Raw genomic sequence first — 17,221 nt, forward strand, 5'->3', positions numbered from 1 at the left:
AAGTTTGAAAATAGAAGACACACATCACTCACAAAATCGTATGTAATTAGCCTATTATGAAATCTGCTGACGAACCTTTGCTGAATCAAATTTAATTGGATATTAATGTATAATTTTTTTCAAGGTGGTCATGAACTGTTATTTTCTTGCATCAGATCAAAGAGACAGGAATAATGACTGTTTTGAGGGACTCGAGATGAAATCCAGACCAGCGCTTCCTCAACAATTTCATGGTGATCTGTACCAGATATGTAGGGCACTCGTTCCTCACCACTTGGCCATCTGCATTACGGGCCTGGCAAAACTACCCTCTTAGAGGCAACAGGGTAAAAATAAGGTTTAAAAATTCATCATCAGTTGGGTTTCTATTGAAGAAATTACTTTCAATAATTTTTTTAAAAACGTAAAAGTATTATTACGTTGTGTTATAAATCTAATCGTAAGAGTTTTTGTATTTAAGTATTGTTTCAAACAATGCCTAAGACAAGAGAATTGAGCCAAGATCAGCTATTGGAAATTCAAGAAGCATTCACTTTTTTCGACAAAGATGGTAATGGAATCATCACCGGTAAAGAGTTGAATGCGGTGATGAATTCTCTTGGTTACTACCCTACGGAGGAACAGTCCAACGCAATGATGCAGAAGATCAGATCTTTTGGTAGAGAAACCATAGATTTGTCTCTCCTCCTGGAACTAGTTAAAGATTTTCTGAAAGATTCCAACAATAGGGATGATATTCAAGAGGCACTGAAAATGTTTGATCGGAATGGCACAGGATACATTTATGTACAGGATCTTCGTCGTCATTTGACTTCCCACGGAGAAAAACTCACTCTGAAAGAAGTAGATGAATTACTTGAAGAAATTTATGTCGACGGACATGGGCGGATTAAATACCAAGATTTAGTCAATTTGTTGATTGCGAGGTGAACGAAAAATGTACAATATTTTTACCGACAAAATTTCCGATATTTTGTTTTAAAATTTGTTTAATCAAATTTTCCCTTGAAAAAAAATCTGTTTTAAATGTAAATTGATTTTCTTATAGTAAAAATTTTATAACTGAAATGAGAAAATATATCAAGTAAAACAAAATTAGTGAAAAATGTTTCTCCCGTGAATAACTTTCGTAATATCTTCGTGTAAGAGATATTGTACAATACATAATAATTGTAAACAAAGTTTAAATTATGGAATGCATTCTGCGATTCTAAGTGCTTCTTGTCGTGCGCACTTTTTAATTAAATTCAATTTTAGAAAGCACAGTCAACATTCCACTGATGATTAATAAGAAATCTTGTTAACCGAAGAATTGATTAAATGACAATAGTTCAAGTCTCTTCCAGAAAAAATTAAACTGTTATCGTTTGATAAAATATTTTTGCTGGAAGTGGCTTGAACTTATCGTGTGATGGATAGATTTGTTATGAAGAATTAATAATAGTCTTCTCATTCCATACATGTGATAAAACAAATTACAAGTATTGACGATGACTTTTTTTAATTCAAACGAGGCCTCCAGTTATAGTTTTATCTACCCAGTGAATACTGGTAGTTGGTCACTGGTTTGCGCCTCCTGGAAGTCACTCCTGTCGCCAGATCGCCCACATGTTATTTGGCTATATCCCGTTAATTCAAGCGAAGATGTGCATAGATTGATAAATGTTATAAAGCAGTTTGAGTTAAAATGCACTATAGGAAATGTAATTGATAACTAAGGATATGGATAGCCGGGCGATTAAATCCGGATGAGCAAGCTAAGGAATTTTCGGGGATGACGTGTACAGGATACGTCTGACCCTTCGCTACTCGGCTTCCATTGCAGGCCTGACAAAAATCACTACGGATATGGAGTTTTTAAATTCTTTCCGCCCTGTGAATATTAAGAGAGCCTCTTTCAGGTCCACTGTGGGCTTAGCCAAGTTCTTAAGGAGCGGCCGGTTGGTGAGCGACATACTGCCCTGGGATTGTAACAGAATTCTGTTTACAATCCTTGGTACAGCCAAAACACTCCTGAATTTTCTCGATCCGTTTGGATTCGTTCCCGGGTCCTCAGTGCTGTATGATGACATCCTACCGCTCAGCCATTCGACCAACAATATATCACAAAAGAAAATAGGAATTGGTGTTAGTTTGTTAAATATGAAACTAATACATTTTATATTTAAATGATAAAGTTCGAGTTGAATGTGCTAATTCAACCTTCAAAATCATATTAATAACGCTGTGTAAGATATATATTAAAAATTATCTTTGAATTACGTAGAAATGTTCACTAATAGAAAAAAATTTATTAAAGTTTGCTGAAAACTGCATACAACAATTAAAAAATGTGACTTTGAATTGAGTTGAAAATTTAAAGGAAAAATGAATTTAGATCAAACTTCTAACTTAGAAGGTAATTTTCGTTTTTTAAATAAAACATAATACAAAATATTATTGTAAATTTTTATAAGATTTTAAAAAGCAATGATGATCGATACTCCGATCACTCAATCTAATTCTTATTTTAGTAATAAAAAGTCTTGCTACCGAGAATGCCCTTTCCGATTCAATTGATGTGATTAGAATCGTGTTTAATGCGTTTAAGAGAAAACAGATGTTATGTGTTTTTTCACCCGTAGCCTGGAAGATTTCTTGTTCATTTTCGAGATTCTAGTACTGTACTTCTTTTGTTCTCTAGTATTCTTGATTTGTCTACCTTGGCTGCTTTAATAGCGGTATTAAGCTTGTAGTTCGATAATTCGACAGTTCGTTTGTCTTTAATAATTAGGTTTATGAAGAAAAACTTCATACTTGCAGACTTCGTACTCGTTTGTATCTTTGCCCAATTTGTACAACCTGGTGTTACGCAGTTATTGAAGCTACTGGGCATGGTTAAAAACTAAAACAGCGTAAGCGCAATTATTCCAGATATTACTGGTAAAGAATTTTGAGAGTCCTGCCACAAATAATCTGTGCATTGATTATTGACCATTTGTAACATGCCATAACAAGCAAAAATTTAAAAAACTAATAAGTAGATTTAAAATTAATAAATACAAATTTATTCTGACAGTTTATGACTTAATTATACATTCTATTTGCAAAATTTCCTGAACTTTAACACAAAATAAGAAAAAAGTGAATTTTTAAGAAATTTGCGGGATTTCCCAGGATAAGAAAAATTTTCCGAGATATTTTCCGGGTTAAAAAAACAACTGGGATCCCGGGATCCCGTTTGAGAAATCCTACTATAGATAATTGTGTGTGTGTGTATTTGTATTGGTGTCTACTTCGTTTTAATATCTGACGATGGGTGGAAGATTACGAAACGAAATTTGTCACGGTAGCTTCTATATAAGAGATATCGATGCTATTAAATTTTCGTGGAGAAAGGTCAAAGGCATGGAGAGATAGAGGATGGTCACGTGTCTTATCTCATGTGGGATCAGACTTAATGAAGATTTTAATTGTTAGCATTTAGTTTTGTTTTTGATTTTTAAATAAAACTTGACTGTCTGTATCCTTAAAATTAAGTCTTTTGCCATTTTATAATAATTAAAAATATAAAAAGTTTTTATAACAAAATCTCGTAACAGATGGCGCTACACACAATTTTATTATTTATTATAATTAATTAATAATATGAAGGTTATTTTTAAAATAATATCTCATAACAGCCGGGAAAGTTACGCAACTCGTTGCTAGAATTTTTATAATGCTTTCATTAGATAAAATAATCAATAAAAATAAAACATAGGCTAGGGTAGATGTACCAGTTTTGGCCAGTGTAGTACCAATTCTGGCCAGAAAACAAATTTAACTTAAAAATATAATCACAAATGAAACGAACTTTTATTGTTAACTGTGTGAACAGTTAACAATAAAAGTTTGTTTCATTGGACAGATTTGAATATGTGGTGATTATATTTTTAAGTTAAATTTGTTTTCTGGCCAGAACTGGTACACTGGCCAAAACTGGTACATCTACCCTATATGAAGTGAATAACGTTTTGATTATATAATTTCAAAAACATGTGACTTAACTAACGAAGGAAAGACTTCACACTTTAATACTTGATATATCTAAATATCGACTAAAGCAGGATATAGAAGAGAAGAACTATAGAGATAAGAAGGTTACTTCATATCTTGACAGTTTTAAATCGTCGGTTCTCTTATATAGGCCTATGAGAAACAATGAATGTTTATAGAGGAAATTATTGTGTCGTTAGAAAAATAATAAGCGGATAATAAACAATCAATTTGCTACAGTAATTCAGAAATCGTTATTTAACAAATGCATAATGCTGACAGAGAAAGTAATAAATGACAGCTTTTAAAATTTTATTATAAGTAACATCAATAAAAGTTCGAAATGAATTAAGTTTAAACAATATCTTATAGAAATTACTATGTATAAGAACACAAACATGAATAGCGGAATAATTATATAAAAATTCAACAATATTGAAACAAAATATTATTTTTAAAAATAATAATTTTAAAAAATGTAAATTTTATTAATACTAGAATACTTTTGAGGCCGTAGTATTTACACTTTATATCAAACTCCTTAACAGATTTAACATGTAAAAGAGTTTGCTGCAAATAACTCATTACGCTTTCGTGTAAAATAAATTGAATATGTTATTTTATTTTTGGCTATTTTCGCTTTGTGGGTTCAGTCAGGCTGTTTTTACGTAGCATTATTTCAGTCAAGCTCATAATAGTAGCAGCAGGATGGAGAAGTCTGGGACTTCATATCCGGGACTGATCATCATGAAAAATTACTGTAATCGCTTTCCTAAATTCGATTTTGGAACCCCAGAGCAACAGGGCCGGATTTACATAAGGGCATTTGGGGCCTGTGCCCAGCGCCCCCACAAAATAGGGCTTCACAAAACTAAAAAAAAATTATGTTTAAACATAATTTTTTTTCTATTACCGACAGCCTAGTGTGGTCTAATCATGAGGGCAACAGCCAGAGAAAACCAAACTTGGGAAAAAACCTATGAAACATCGGAAAATTTCGGGAAAAAATTTCACATAGGTATTTTTCAGTTAAATTAAAATAATTAGTTTTACACAATAAAATATATGTATGTTTACAATAACCTTATTTTTAAATGAAATTTACAACTTCCTAGTTCAAATCTAATTGAAAGTACAGTATTTTGTATAAATTTTCTAAATCATCAAATTTGCCTACTCTTAAAGGGGGGACCCCCACCGAATTTGTGCCCAGGGTCCCTGGATTGGTAAATCCGGCCCTGCAGAGCAATAGGCTGACACAGTAAGCGTCTCGGCCATGTAGCCGTCTAAATATGCTATTATAATTATACAATGTAAAATTTAAAATTATAGCATATATTTTCTATGCACACCACTACAAAAGTATTAAACAAGCAAATTTTGATATTGCACTCTTAGTAACATTTACTGTATAAACATGACTAAGGATTTGCACAAAATAATGCAAATCCTTAGGTCTACAAAATCCCAGGAATTTTTTGGGGTGGTCCATCCGGATATGTTTAGCCCCGTCACTCACCACCCGGTCGCTCCATTGTTGGCCTGGCCGAATTTATAATGGGCTTGCTAAAAAGGCCTTCTTAATACCCAAAGAACGGAAAGAATTTTAAAAAATTATTTTATTATTTTGATATATTTATATTTCCATAGTTTTAATTGATTCGTTTCTTGTGGTTGTCGATTTATATCATATCAGATAAAGAAGGCTATGAATTGTATTGTACAACACGTTTCACGAATCTTGGCCAGGCTGTAAAAATGCGTAGTAGCAGGAACCAGTTTGTTTACTTAGTGAAGGGAACAGATTGTTTGACAAATCACCAGGGGCGTGCCGTCATTGGAAGCGGTGGAAGCGCCGCATCCACCTTCCAATGACCCTTGTATTTTCTAAAATATAAATTTTCATATTTTAACGTACTTTGAATTAATTAAAATTAATATTTTATTATAACTGCATTATATATCTTATTAAAAATTCTATACTATACTATATGTGAAAAAAACGATAAGATTGCTATTGTATATTCGAATGTCAGTGGCGGAATGGAAGCGCTTCCGAGACAACTTTCACGGCGAGAATAACTGAATGGTGTAAAGCAGCCAGAGGGCATTGGCGCACGCGCTTCACAGAGCACCAACCTCACCCGGTTTAGGTGGTGGAAGCTACGCACGTGTAACGCTTCCAACAATTCTATCCCTTAGCCACTGGGTAGGGAGCTATCTGACTAAGTGAATTGTTTAAGATTTAAAAAGTAAAGAGTATTCAATGTTATTTTTATGTACGTTTTTTTGCAAAGTTATATTTAATTACAGTATAATTAAAAGAAAATTATAATTATATTAACAGATTTTCAGACATAAAATCTTTAGAATTTTTATCACTTTTAGATGTTTTTCATAATATTAAAATTATTAACAATTTTTCCAAGCGTGTTTTAATTCTTTAAATTAAGTAAATTTTATGGGAATTTTTTTGATTTATCTAAATTACGTAGTGAATCGCAATATTTATATTCGTGTCCGGACTATATTGACAAGTAACTCTTAAACATAAAACATATTATAATTAATGTCGATCCGAACAAAGACGTACTAAAAGAATTATATGATTTAATATCATTAATTTTTACGGCACCATCTACCGGCGGGTCTGCTGAGCGTAGTTTTTTGATCACGGAGCGAATTCATACATTGGCCAGGAACACTCTCGATCGGAGGAAAAATTGTCGTCGCTAGCGTTGCTTTCGATAGAAAAAGAGCTTTCAAATATGTTGATGGAGTCGACGACCAGCGACTTTTATGATAAAGTAATTAACGACTTTGCGGAAAAAATCGCCGAATAGAATTAGTTTATAAAAAATTAAAAAAACGAGTTTTTCTATCATTGTTTGTATCATATCAATTTGTATTATGTATGTATTATTTGTATTTTAGAACTAAAATACATAAATTGTTTATTTTTGTCATTTCCAGTATTTGTTTAAAACTTTTATGGAAATGTCATATACCAGACAAGTCTGACCCGTCACGAAAGACGCGAAAAAACGGTTAATTTAGAGAAAAATTTATTATATTAAAAAAAACATGGGAAAAAGTCGTTTGTAGTCGGACACTCATTGTTTATATCAAACTGCGAGGCAGAAACCATAAATCGCGGAGGAAGTCGTCCTACGATCGGTGGAAGATCGAATTCGTCTTCGATTTTGACTTTTCTCACTCTCCAGGTAAGAGTCTCGTTACGTTTAGTAACCGGGGACCAACCACTCGGGAAGCGTGATTGAGGGAGAACGACCAATCAAAATGGACGAAAGAAAGAACGGAGATTGATATAATCTCCGACAATCGAGGACACCTGGCACTCGGTTAACGTTCCGAATAACCAAAACGCCGCGTGTCAACGCGCAAAAAAAAAAAAAAAAAAAAAAAAACTTTCTCGTCTATTGTGCCAACCTGTAACCCGTGCCACTTCGGACTTAGACCGTGTCCCCGACGCCAACAGAGGAAGTCTCCCCGTGCCCTACAGACTTGTCAACGCCACTGATCCCGGGCCACCTTCGATCGACCATCGAAGAACCACATCGACGCCCAGGATGTCCGAACGGCCGATTGTCCTTAAGAAAACTATTTTGTACATAGTATATGTTTATTTTATGTTTCTTTTTTTGTCGGTTTTTGTCAGGTACGTCTCTTCCGTCACCACGCACATACGAATAGACCCTAGGCCATCACTGACGCGCAATTAACTGATTGCCCCTGGAAGTCGGCTTCTTACAGAAACACAGCATCCCTATCATCAAATGTCACGGCACGCCACTGCCTTGTTACTATTCCTTTAAAATGTAACTAGTTTGAGTAATCAGCGAAAACTAATGATTTTGTTTACACATCTTCAAATGTAAATAGGATATTTTGTATATTCTATTCGATACTAGTCGTACCTAAAAGCACATTTGCTGTAATACTTGTTAAATTACAAATAAATAGGAAAAACTACGAAGCGAATATATTTATTTATATAAAAGTTTATTAATATAATACTTAAACGGTGTTGCAAACCAAAAAACTGTATTTAAATACCGCAAAGGTTAGTTATTCATTTATGAATGCAAATTAAGTCGACGACATTTATTCGAACGTTTCCTTCTTCCTTAGTCTACAGTTTTAAATTCGTTTTCTTTTTATTTAAACTGTGGTCACTAAGAGAGTCTCTTTTTGGCAAGCTCATTGTGGGTTCGGCTAGACCAGTTGGTGAAGGAGGGTCCCGACATATCCGGATCACCTCCCCGAAAAATTCCTGGGGTTTCTCGACTCGTTCGGATTCGATCCCGAGTCCTCCAGAAAGGTAGGCTGCACATTAACCATTCAGCCATCCGTCTATCAAAGCCCAAGTTATTTGCTCAGGCGCGATTTTATTCGAAATAAATGACGTCAGTCCTCCTGACCAAAATTTAATTTATAATAATCTGTTCGTTGATAATATAAAATTTTAAAAATTCGAAATCGATGAATGTCAACTCTAGAAGTTGTTTTCAGAAGCATTTTTATACTGAACGGGGAGCATCAGGTCGGATCATATTAGTTGGAACATCAGTGATTCAGACTATTATTCAAGTCGGAACGGCAGGGAGGAGCATCACTACGGTTCATATTAATTAAAAACGGAAAAAGGAAGTCAACTTTTTGAATACTAAACATATTCTCGGACAATTTTACAATAAAATTTAAAAACTGATTGGTTAAAAAATGTTTCCAACCATTAAAAACTTGTCTGTCTTTAATAATTAAAAGGCAATAACTATATATAATAATTATCTGCTCTAAAATTAATTATTTACGATCCTGTTTTAGAAAATAAAACTCGGTAGTGTGTTTATAATAAAAGTTTTATTCCAATTCTTGAAATTTCAACTAGAGATTATCTAATGTTGTTCCGTTTTTGGGAAAAATGTTTGGTCATGCATTATTTATCATTATATAAATATTTTTTTCTATTTTCACGAGCATATTTTTATCCAATATGCTCCATTTTTTCCATAAAATTCCATAAACACTTTTGAAACACTAATGATCATGCATTTAACTTTCTCATTTATTTATTTTATTCTATATATTGTAAATTTTAACAATATATATATATGTTTATTTACACAAATATATTGTAAATTTAATAACAATAATCACTATATATAAAATTGTGGAAGACAATTGATAAGAATACAATCATTAGAATGTAATTTAGAGTAAAAATCATTGCATTAAAGAATAATATGGCAAAAGCAGCCTGTAATTCAACTCTTTAATGCTATCCTTTAATGCAGAAATTTTTGCTACTAGACCTCTTTTTATGGAAGACAAATTTAATGATCACATTTTTGCACTTGTTATGGAAGACTTTTAGATGGAAGACTGAATATTAAATTAAGAGGCTTGTTTTTCGGTGTGGCTCCTAAGAGCCAATCTCAGAACGGATACACAAAAGTCTGCATCTTCCTTAGTGATGCACATGGGTGGTTTGATCCTGAATACCTAAAAATATATAAAATTTCAAAACATTATTATTTAAATTTAATCTTAAAAATTATATGTAAAGCAAAATTGTTTTCAATTAATATTAAAACTCAATCCACACTACTGAGCCACTCACAATCTAATGAAATATTTATCACTTGTGTACAATGTATATATTTACACTATGAGTAACATTCAAGTATTGATCTGGTCTTGTTCAGAGAAAATTCATAGGAAAGAATATTTTACTGGAGATTGTACTCATCTGGACCTAATAACTGATACTATCAGCATCTGATACTAACAGCATGAATCGTCTTTTGTATTAACTCCAATTAACCAACAGTTAGTGACATGTTTTGTAGCATGTTACTGTGTTAATATTTGAAAAATAAAAATTCTTATTGAATTTATGAACAATGTGCCTAAAGCAAGCCTAAATAAGTAAATGGATTTATTCTTGCTTGATTTAAAGTTAACTGATAAAGTTAAAGCTAAGTGTACTTTATACATTTTGGAGAAGTTATTACAGTTTAAGAAAATTACAGTTTAAATGAGTATTTTATTATAAAAATTTCTTTTTGTTATTTTACAGAATCAATAAAACAAAATTTATATTTTCAAATATCACAAATACAATATTTAGTAAGAAAAGAAATATGCAGGCATACCCCAGGTTACATACATAATGCATTCTATCAAATAGTGGTTGTATTGTGAATGGTTTTATCGTGACTTGCTATTACATACATTACATGTTGCCCATACATTTACATACATTATTTTTTAATTCATATACCGTATTTACTTGCATGTAAGACAACCTCTCATATAGGACGAGGTGTGACTTTAAAGATCAAAATAAAGAAAATTAGATTTATTAATACAATTCTAATTTTATTTCGTTTAATCACAAGTAAAATATCAAATAAACATAAATTCATACATTGTCCAGCAAAAATTATTGGCATCTTAAACTTTAAGGAAAAGTCTTGTAAAATCAACAGCATAATTTGTTCATGTAAAGCTGGACAATTGGGAACCTTTTTTGTCAATTCTTAACAGTCCAATCTACTCTCCATCGATCACACAAGTTTCTCCGAATTCTGATTTCTGAATAATAATCTGTTTTCACGTGGGAATGGATTAAAACTTATATCAAACTCCTGTGTGATTTTGGAATTTCAATCTGGAATTCAATTCAAAAGCTTTGCTTTTCCTATTATTATTCGTCTTTACTCTTGACAATATACAAGAACAATTCAAACCACCCAAATAAAATACTTATGTTTTTAAATAGAAGAGGGTAAGCATCCGCTAAAAAATGCGAATACACAGTTGACAAAAATTATTTGCAAGAACGCAAAGAATCTTTCGCTGGCGCATATAGGATGACCTAGGAATTTGAAGCTGTGATAAATGAATAAAAACCTCGTCTTAGATGCGAGTAAATACGGTATATGTTTTTAATTAAATTTTAAATAAATGCGTATAAAATCAATAAACAAATAAAACACAACTAAAAGCTTGGATGTAACTTTATATATATATATATATATATATACCCGTTTTTAGTGAAAACGCGTTTTAACTAGTTGAAACTGAAACTAGTTTTTACTGGATGTAATTGTTAAAACTAGAATTTACTGCTAGTCAAAAATGAATTTGAGTTAAAACTAGTTTTAACTAGACAAAACGGGTTTTAACAAAATGGCTTAGTAAAAACTGTTTCGACCAAGGTCATTCAGCTAACACGTTCCTGTAGTGTATGATAAATTTCGTATCGCTTTAACCCTTTTCCCCCGACATCTTGTTTACGTTTATTTTGCGATCCCTCTCAGGGCAATATAGGTTAGTCAGGCGATATTATTTTAAAAGTTCACCAAAAATCAAATTATCATTATATCTATATGAAAAAAATCACTTACATTTATTAATATCTTTAGTTTTAAATACGATATTTTTCAATGCATTTTATTAGAAAAATTTATAAGAAAAAAAAATAATATATATCAGAACTGATACATAAACTGGATAATTTGTAAGATTTTGTGAAAATTAACATTATCTAGTTACATAGTTGTTTGCTGGCACTGAGCCAGAAAGACGTAGAATATTGTTTTGTACAATTCGATATAACACTTATGCATGTATGTTTATTCGTTGTGAAATTATCGCACATTATATCAAACATTTGTTTGAAATCAAAATTTTATACTGCTATCAACTAATATAATGAATTATTATACTTTATTCACTTCATATCGAACGAGATTATATCTGTTGTTAATAAATTTTACAAAAATCGATATTTACCAAAGTAACGATGAATCGGTACCCTCGAAGTTTTGCTTAAAAAGCCAGGGTACCGATCGATCAGTGCCTTCAGGGACAAAGGGTTAATTAATGTTAATAACACAGATGTGTGACCAATATTTTCAATAAATATCGTATTAAATAATACAAATGTTTTAATCCCAATCATCACTTTATTTATTTCCCCCAAACATATTTATGTAGCTAAAATTAGTTTTAACTAATGTTAAAAGTTAAAAAGTTAATGTTTGATTTTAGTTTTATCTAAAATCAAAACATGTACAGCAGTAAATTCTAGTTTTAACTAGACAAAACGGGTTATAACAATGACATCCAGTAAAAACTAGTTTCAACTAGTTAAAACGCGTTTTCACTAAAAACGGGTTTTTACTGTAACACATACAGTATTTTATAATGGATTTGCATAGCTTTCCATATTTATAGAAAACACAGTTACATGTTTTATTTTGGAGATCTAAGAAAAATCTAAGTTTTAACTGGACGCCATTCACTTAGTGTTTTATAGCATGCCATTTCTCATTTAATTCCCTTTTTTACTATGGTCCTCCTATCTTTGTCAGGATCTCCTCCTACTAATATTTGAAAAAATGCGTTTTTTTCAAAATTAATGCAAGCCCTTTAATTTCCAATGTTTTGACTGGTGTTGGATCAGGTGTGATATTGTTGCAGTATCTCCACCAATTTTGCATTTGCTAATTCTTCCTCGTGAGTTTCAATTAGCTGTTCAATATCTGCCACATTAATTTCTAAATTCAGTTTCCTGCCTAGTTGAACAACTTGAACAACTTAGTTATCATGTCAGAAGTTTCAATATCATCTACATTATATTTTACAAATTTTAAGATAAGAATCCACAATTGCCTATTACTCTTACATTATATAAAATCATCTATATTATTAAAAAAATAATAATTAATTATTGACAATTTGCCAAATTTTCTTAAAACCCAGACATTTTTGGTCTTCAGCCAGACATCCAGACACACAATGCATAAACCGGACAGGTGGTGGCAACACTTGGAATGGATGAGCATCATATCAATGGGAATGGCTAAGTTGGATCATGGGAGGGGTACAAATATATGACGGTCATATCTGCAGTTTGTTTTATTGTGAGATGGTCGTAACCTGGAGCACACCTGTATCAATGTTCCCTCTAATTTTTTTTTTTGTAGATGAGCGGAACATATACTTCTCTGAGCAAAACAATTTTTGCTGAGCAGATTCTGAGCAAAAAATTTTCTGAGCATATATATATAAAATCTTATTTTTTCCTATAAAAATTAAAATAATTAATTATAAAGTAGAGATTAATGTTTATTTTAAAACATACTTCCATACAAAATATTATCTTTTGTCAATGATTTAATGTATTTAATCGAAATATACATAGCAATAATCATGTTGCAGACATAGTGAGAAATAAGTAAACAACAATTCAAATCAGTGTGCATGCTCGCCTGTGTCGCACATAAATTCTCGTGTGCGGCAACAATTTGAGCAGTTGAACATTGGCCTAATAATATAATATAACCTTGTTTTTGAATAAAAACAATTTAAATATTGATTTTTTTTATAATATTTAACAATCAAAAATAAATTAATTATTTAGAATAAAAAAAATAATCAATACTGTTATAAAACTATATAAAAAATATATTACATGGCCTTTATATCCTCCTTTTCCAAACAACAGTCCCATGTTCTTACAATCATCCATAATATCTAAAACTCTGGATGCAGGGAGAGGATTTTGAGATTGCTAAAAGTAATTTTTCTTATCAATTTCAAACTTCTTAAATAAACTATTTTTAGAGAATAAAATAATAACTTACTTTATCACTAACTAATTCCACTCCAATCATAAGTCCCTTTCCCCTCACATCTCCAACAATTTCAAATTCATTTCTGAGAGATGATAACTGTTCTAACAAATAAGTACCAACTTGATCACTATTTTCCATCAGTTTCTCTTCTTCAAGTACCTAAAAAATTTATTTTCTATACTAAATATACAAATACATTGAAATCACTTTTATTCAAATAATTTTTACACTATTAAAAACAAAATTTATCTGTCTAATAATGCCTTTAGTAATATAAAATTAAAGAATTATATGTATTTTGACTGTAATTATTTTTGTATAACTTCAATATGCACAAACTATGTTTTGTCTTTATTTTTTAATGTAAATAAAATGCAAATATATATTAAAATAAATAATTATACATCTATCATTATACATCTGACAACATTACTTCTTTAAGTATAAAAAAAATATCACGTTAAAGAAAGCTTCATATTATTTCAAGAATTGAAGCCAAAAGAAAATAAACCATTGAATGTGTACTTAGAATTAACTTGAAAAGCACTGATGCTAAAAACAATTTTTTAAGGAGTGAAACAAATCATTATTTATTTATGAATTAAATGCATTTTGGGATATATTAGCTTCCATCATCAGATTCTACCATTACAAATAGTAGAACAGTGTTTTCTGGAACTGTCTTTTCCAGAACATTTGTTGGAATTAAAAAGAACTTAATGACGTTTCATTTAATTCCAACACATCCTTGGTGCCTAACATTTTGTCAGTGAGTATATTTTCTAAAAACTAAATGTTTGAAGTTCTTAAATTTCTTATGAAAAAAGCAATGTATTCCAATTTTCCAACAGAAAATATCAGCTCTTGAATATAATTATAGTAACTATCTAATTGAATAATATCATATATTAACTTTAAAACATATAGAATTACATCAAGCACTGCAGATCCAACAGCAGAAGCTACAGGATTACCACCAAATGTGTTGAAAAATAATCTTTCACTTAATGATTTTGCTATTTTTGGTGTTGTAACTACAGCTGCAAGAGGATATCCATTTCCTATTCCTTTAGCCAATGTAACTATTATAAAAAATTAAAATTTTGTTAATATATTATAAAGAATTAAATCAACAAATATGAATCATACTAAAAGGAAATTGCTTAATAGTAAAATCTATCAATAACTTACTTTAAAAATTTTCTAATAAAATACTTCTGGAAATTTTTATAATTTTAAAATTTATTCTAGATATTTTAAATTGGACGCATTCTGGAGATAGAGTACAATTGCTTTAAAAATATCAAATAATTAAAAAAATTAAACTTCCAGAAAATTTATTTTGTTAAATTTATAATTGTTGAATTTAATTTCATTTGTTTTTAAATAACAAAAATTTACTAACCTATATCTGGCATTACATCATGAGCTTGAAATCCCCAAAAATGTTTTCCTGTTCTTCCAAAACCAGTCTGAACCTATGAAAAAATTTTCTACTTTTTATTTAAAATATGTATAATCTAAACTTACATTTTATCTTTTAAAATAATAAACAGTGGTGTAATGATAAAATTTGGTACCCTATGACAGAATGTAAATAGTTTTTTGGGTGTGTATATATATAGTGAAGCCTGGTTTAGCAGACACCTATACCTAGAAAATAAAATATTCAGTCTCAGAATAATTAAAGATTATTGATGTGTTTTTTCTTGATTAAGCAGACATTGCCTTGTTTGGACAACAAACAAAAATATCCTAATCTTTTCTCAAAATCTCTGTTAAGTGAACAGTAAACAATGCAAATGAACTGTCATATGAATTCCTACATACTTATCTTCAGTGCCATTGTTTTTTGTAGCATTTATAAATTCTGACCTTGAACTTGTTAAACCAGGTTTTTCACAACTTTGTTATTTAGACAGTAATCTGATATCCACATCAAACACTGATAGATTGATGCTGACACTTCTCCCTTACATAATGGAAGGGACATTAAGAAGGAAATTATAGAAGCAACTTAAATCAAAGAATTTCATGTCAGGAAAATTAGTAAATATACTGCTTGGAAATCTAAATAGCTTAACAGATAATATCATTTGCTTAGCTCACAGTAGTTATGGTTTTGAGTTCCATTCCAGGCCAGAACTTTTCTCCCATATCTCTCAAACTAATTACAGATATCCCTCACATAACACAGTAGTTATGTTCCAAAAAAGTGCCATGAGAAGCCATGCTATATGAATCAAAAAACTAGTGCAAAACTTAACCCCAAGTTCCAAAAGTTAACAAAAGTACAGTATACTATCCTTTTCATTTACTAAGAGAAATATGTTTATTAAAACAGTCAATAATTTATTTCCAATCAATAATTAACTAACAATCACAATTAAAAGTACTGTATTATGTGTTAATATGAATTTTAGTAAATGAAGGAATTTTCCTTTTACAAAATATCCTCATCTTCTGAGGTTGTTGATCTTGATCAGAAATATCAGCAATATCTTTATTCTTTTTATAATAAAAAATTTTTCACGGATGACAAAATAAAAATATGTTATTAACCAAAAAACTTTATTCTAGCAGGTAACATTTGTTCAGTCAAGTACTGAAGCGACTTTTTTCCAGAATTTATGTTCAAATACTGAATTGTTCAAGTTAAGAACAGTTCAAGTACCGAGATACAACTGTATTTTCTTTTTCATTTTTACAAATGGCTGCTTACCTGTGGTTAAAAAAATTTTTAAGTACACTTACCTAAAAATATTTAATTAATGACTTGAAACCGTGTCGTGCTTGATTCTTGTTAACTACAAAGCACTATATTGTGCTTTGTAGTTAACAATTAACATAAAAATATTTAAATAAATTTACTAAATACAAAGAATAATCTTTAAAAACAAAACACAGTGAAAGTCTTAAATACTAAAGTCTGAAAGCAACGACAACAATACCTGGTTGATAAGAAAGCTAGGACAGGAAGAAAAAAATTCTACTATCAGTTTTCATTAAAGTAAGTCTGACAAAAGGCACAAAATAAATTGAAAATTTCAATATTATAAAATTCATGGGCAAATTTGAGACAGCAGGCATGCTTACTTGAATAAATAAATATCAAATAACAGAGTTTGCACTTAAAAATTGTGAAATTTTGTACAAAGAATTTTTCCAATTTTCAAACTGAGTTAGAACAAAACAGTATTGTAGAAATGCCATGTTGTACAAAGGATACCTGTAATTATTAATTTCTAATTATCAAGTTTAGTACATGGGTGTTAAACACTTATCTAGAACAAATTCTTAACTTTAACTTAATTAAACTTTAATTTCTTTAATATGCTTATAATAATAAAATCTTCACTTTATTTCCTTTATTTTACCCTTTGTTATAAATCTATTACTGACTGAGCCACCAAGTGGTAAGGAGTTTGATCTCAGGTCCAAAAATTCCAGGAATTTATTGGGGTGACCTATCCTGGATATATCAGGCTCCATCTCTTACCACTGAGCCACACCATTGTGGTCTGGTCAAACTT

At 30.6% G+C, this 17,221-nt stretch overlaps 2 protein-coding genes across 2 annotated transcripts in view; one reads left to right on the forward strand and one right to left on the reverse strand.

Moving 5' to 3' along the window:
* Positions 1-422: 422 nt before the first annotated feature.
* On the forward strand, positions 423-930 carry LOC136986294 (uncharacterized). Its single transcript, XM_067283790.1, has one exon. The coding sequence runs from the start codon at positions 475-477 to the stop codon at positions 928-930; it is 456 nt and encodes a 151-aa protein (XP_067139891.1). The 5' UTR covers positions 423-474.
* An 8,162-nt stretch (positions 931-9,092) lies between these two features.
* Positions 9,093-17,221, reverse strand: part of LOC136986375 (alanine--glyoxylate aminotransferase 2, mitochondrial) — a 29,017-nt gene continuing 20,888 nt past the window's right edge. The window contains exons 9-13 of the mRNA XM_067283901.1: positions 15,094-15,166; positions 14,622-14,770; positions 13,698-13,847; positions 13,526-13,624; positions 9,093-9,543 (exon numbers count right to left, since the gene is read on the reverse strand). Of these exons, the coding sequence (XP_067140002.1) occupies positions 9,436-9,543; positions 13,526-13,624; positions 13,698-13,847; positions 14,622-14,770; positions 15,094-15,166 (579 nt within the window). The 3' untranslated portion in view covers positions 9,093-9,435. The remainder of the gene's footprint in view (positions 9,544-13,525; positions 13,625-13,697; positions 13,848-14,621; positions 14,771-15,093; positions 15,167-17,221) is intronic.

The sequence above is a fragment of the Centruroides vittatus genome, unplaced genomic scaffold (assembly GCF_030686945.1).
Source record: "Centruroides vittatus isolate TY-2023 unplaced genomic scaffold, ASM3068694v2 scaffold_1015, whole genome shotgun sequence".
Lineage (NCBI taxonomy): Eukaryota > Metazoa > Arthropoda > Arachnida > Scorpiones > Buthidae > Centruroides > Centruroides vittatus.

Excerpts from the sequence above, each read along its gene's own strand:
- LOC136986294 (XM_067283790.1), top strand. The coding sequence starts at position 475 with ATGCCTAAGACAAGAGAATTGAGCCAAGATCAGCTATTGGAAATTCAA.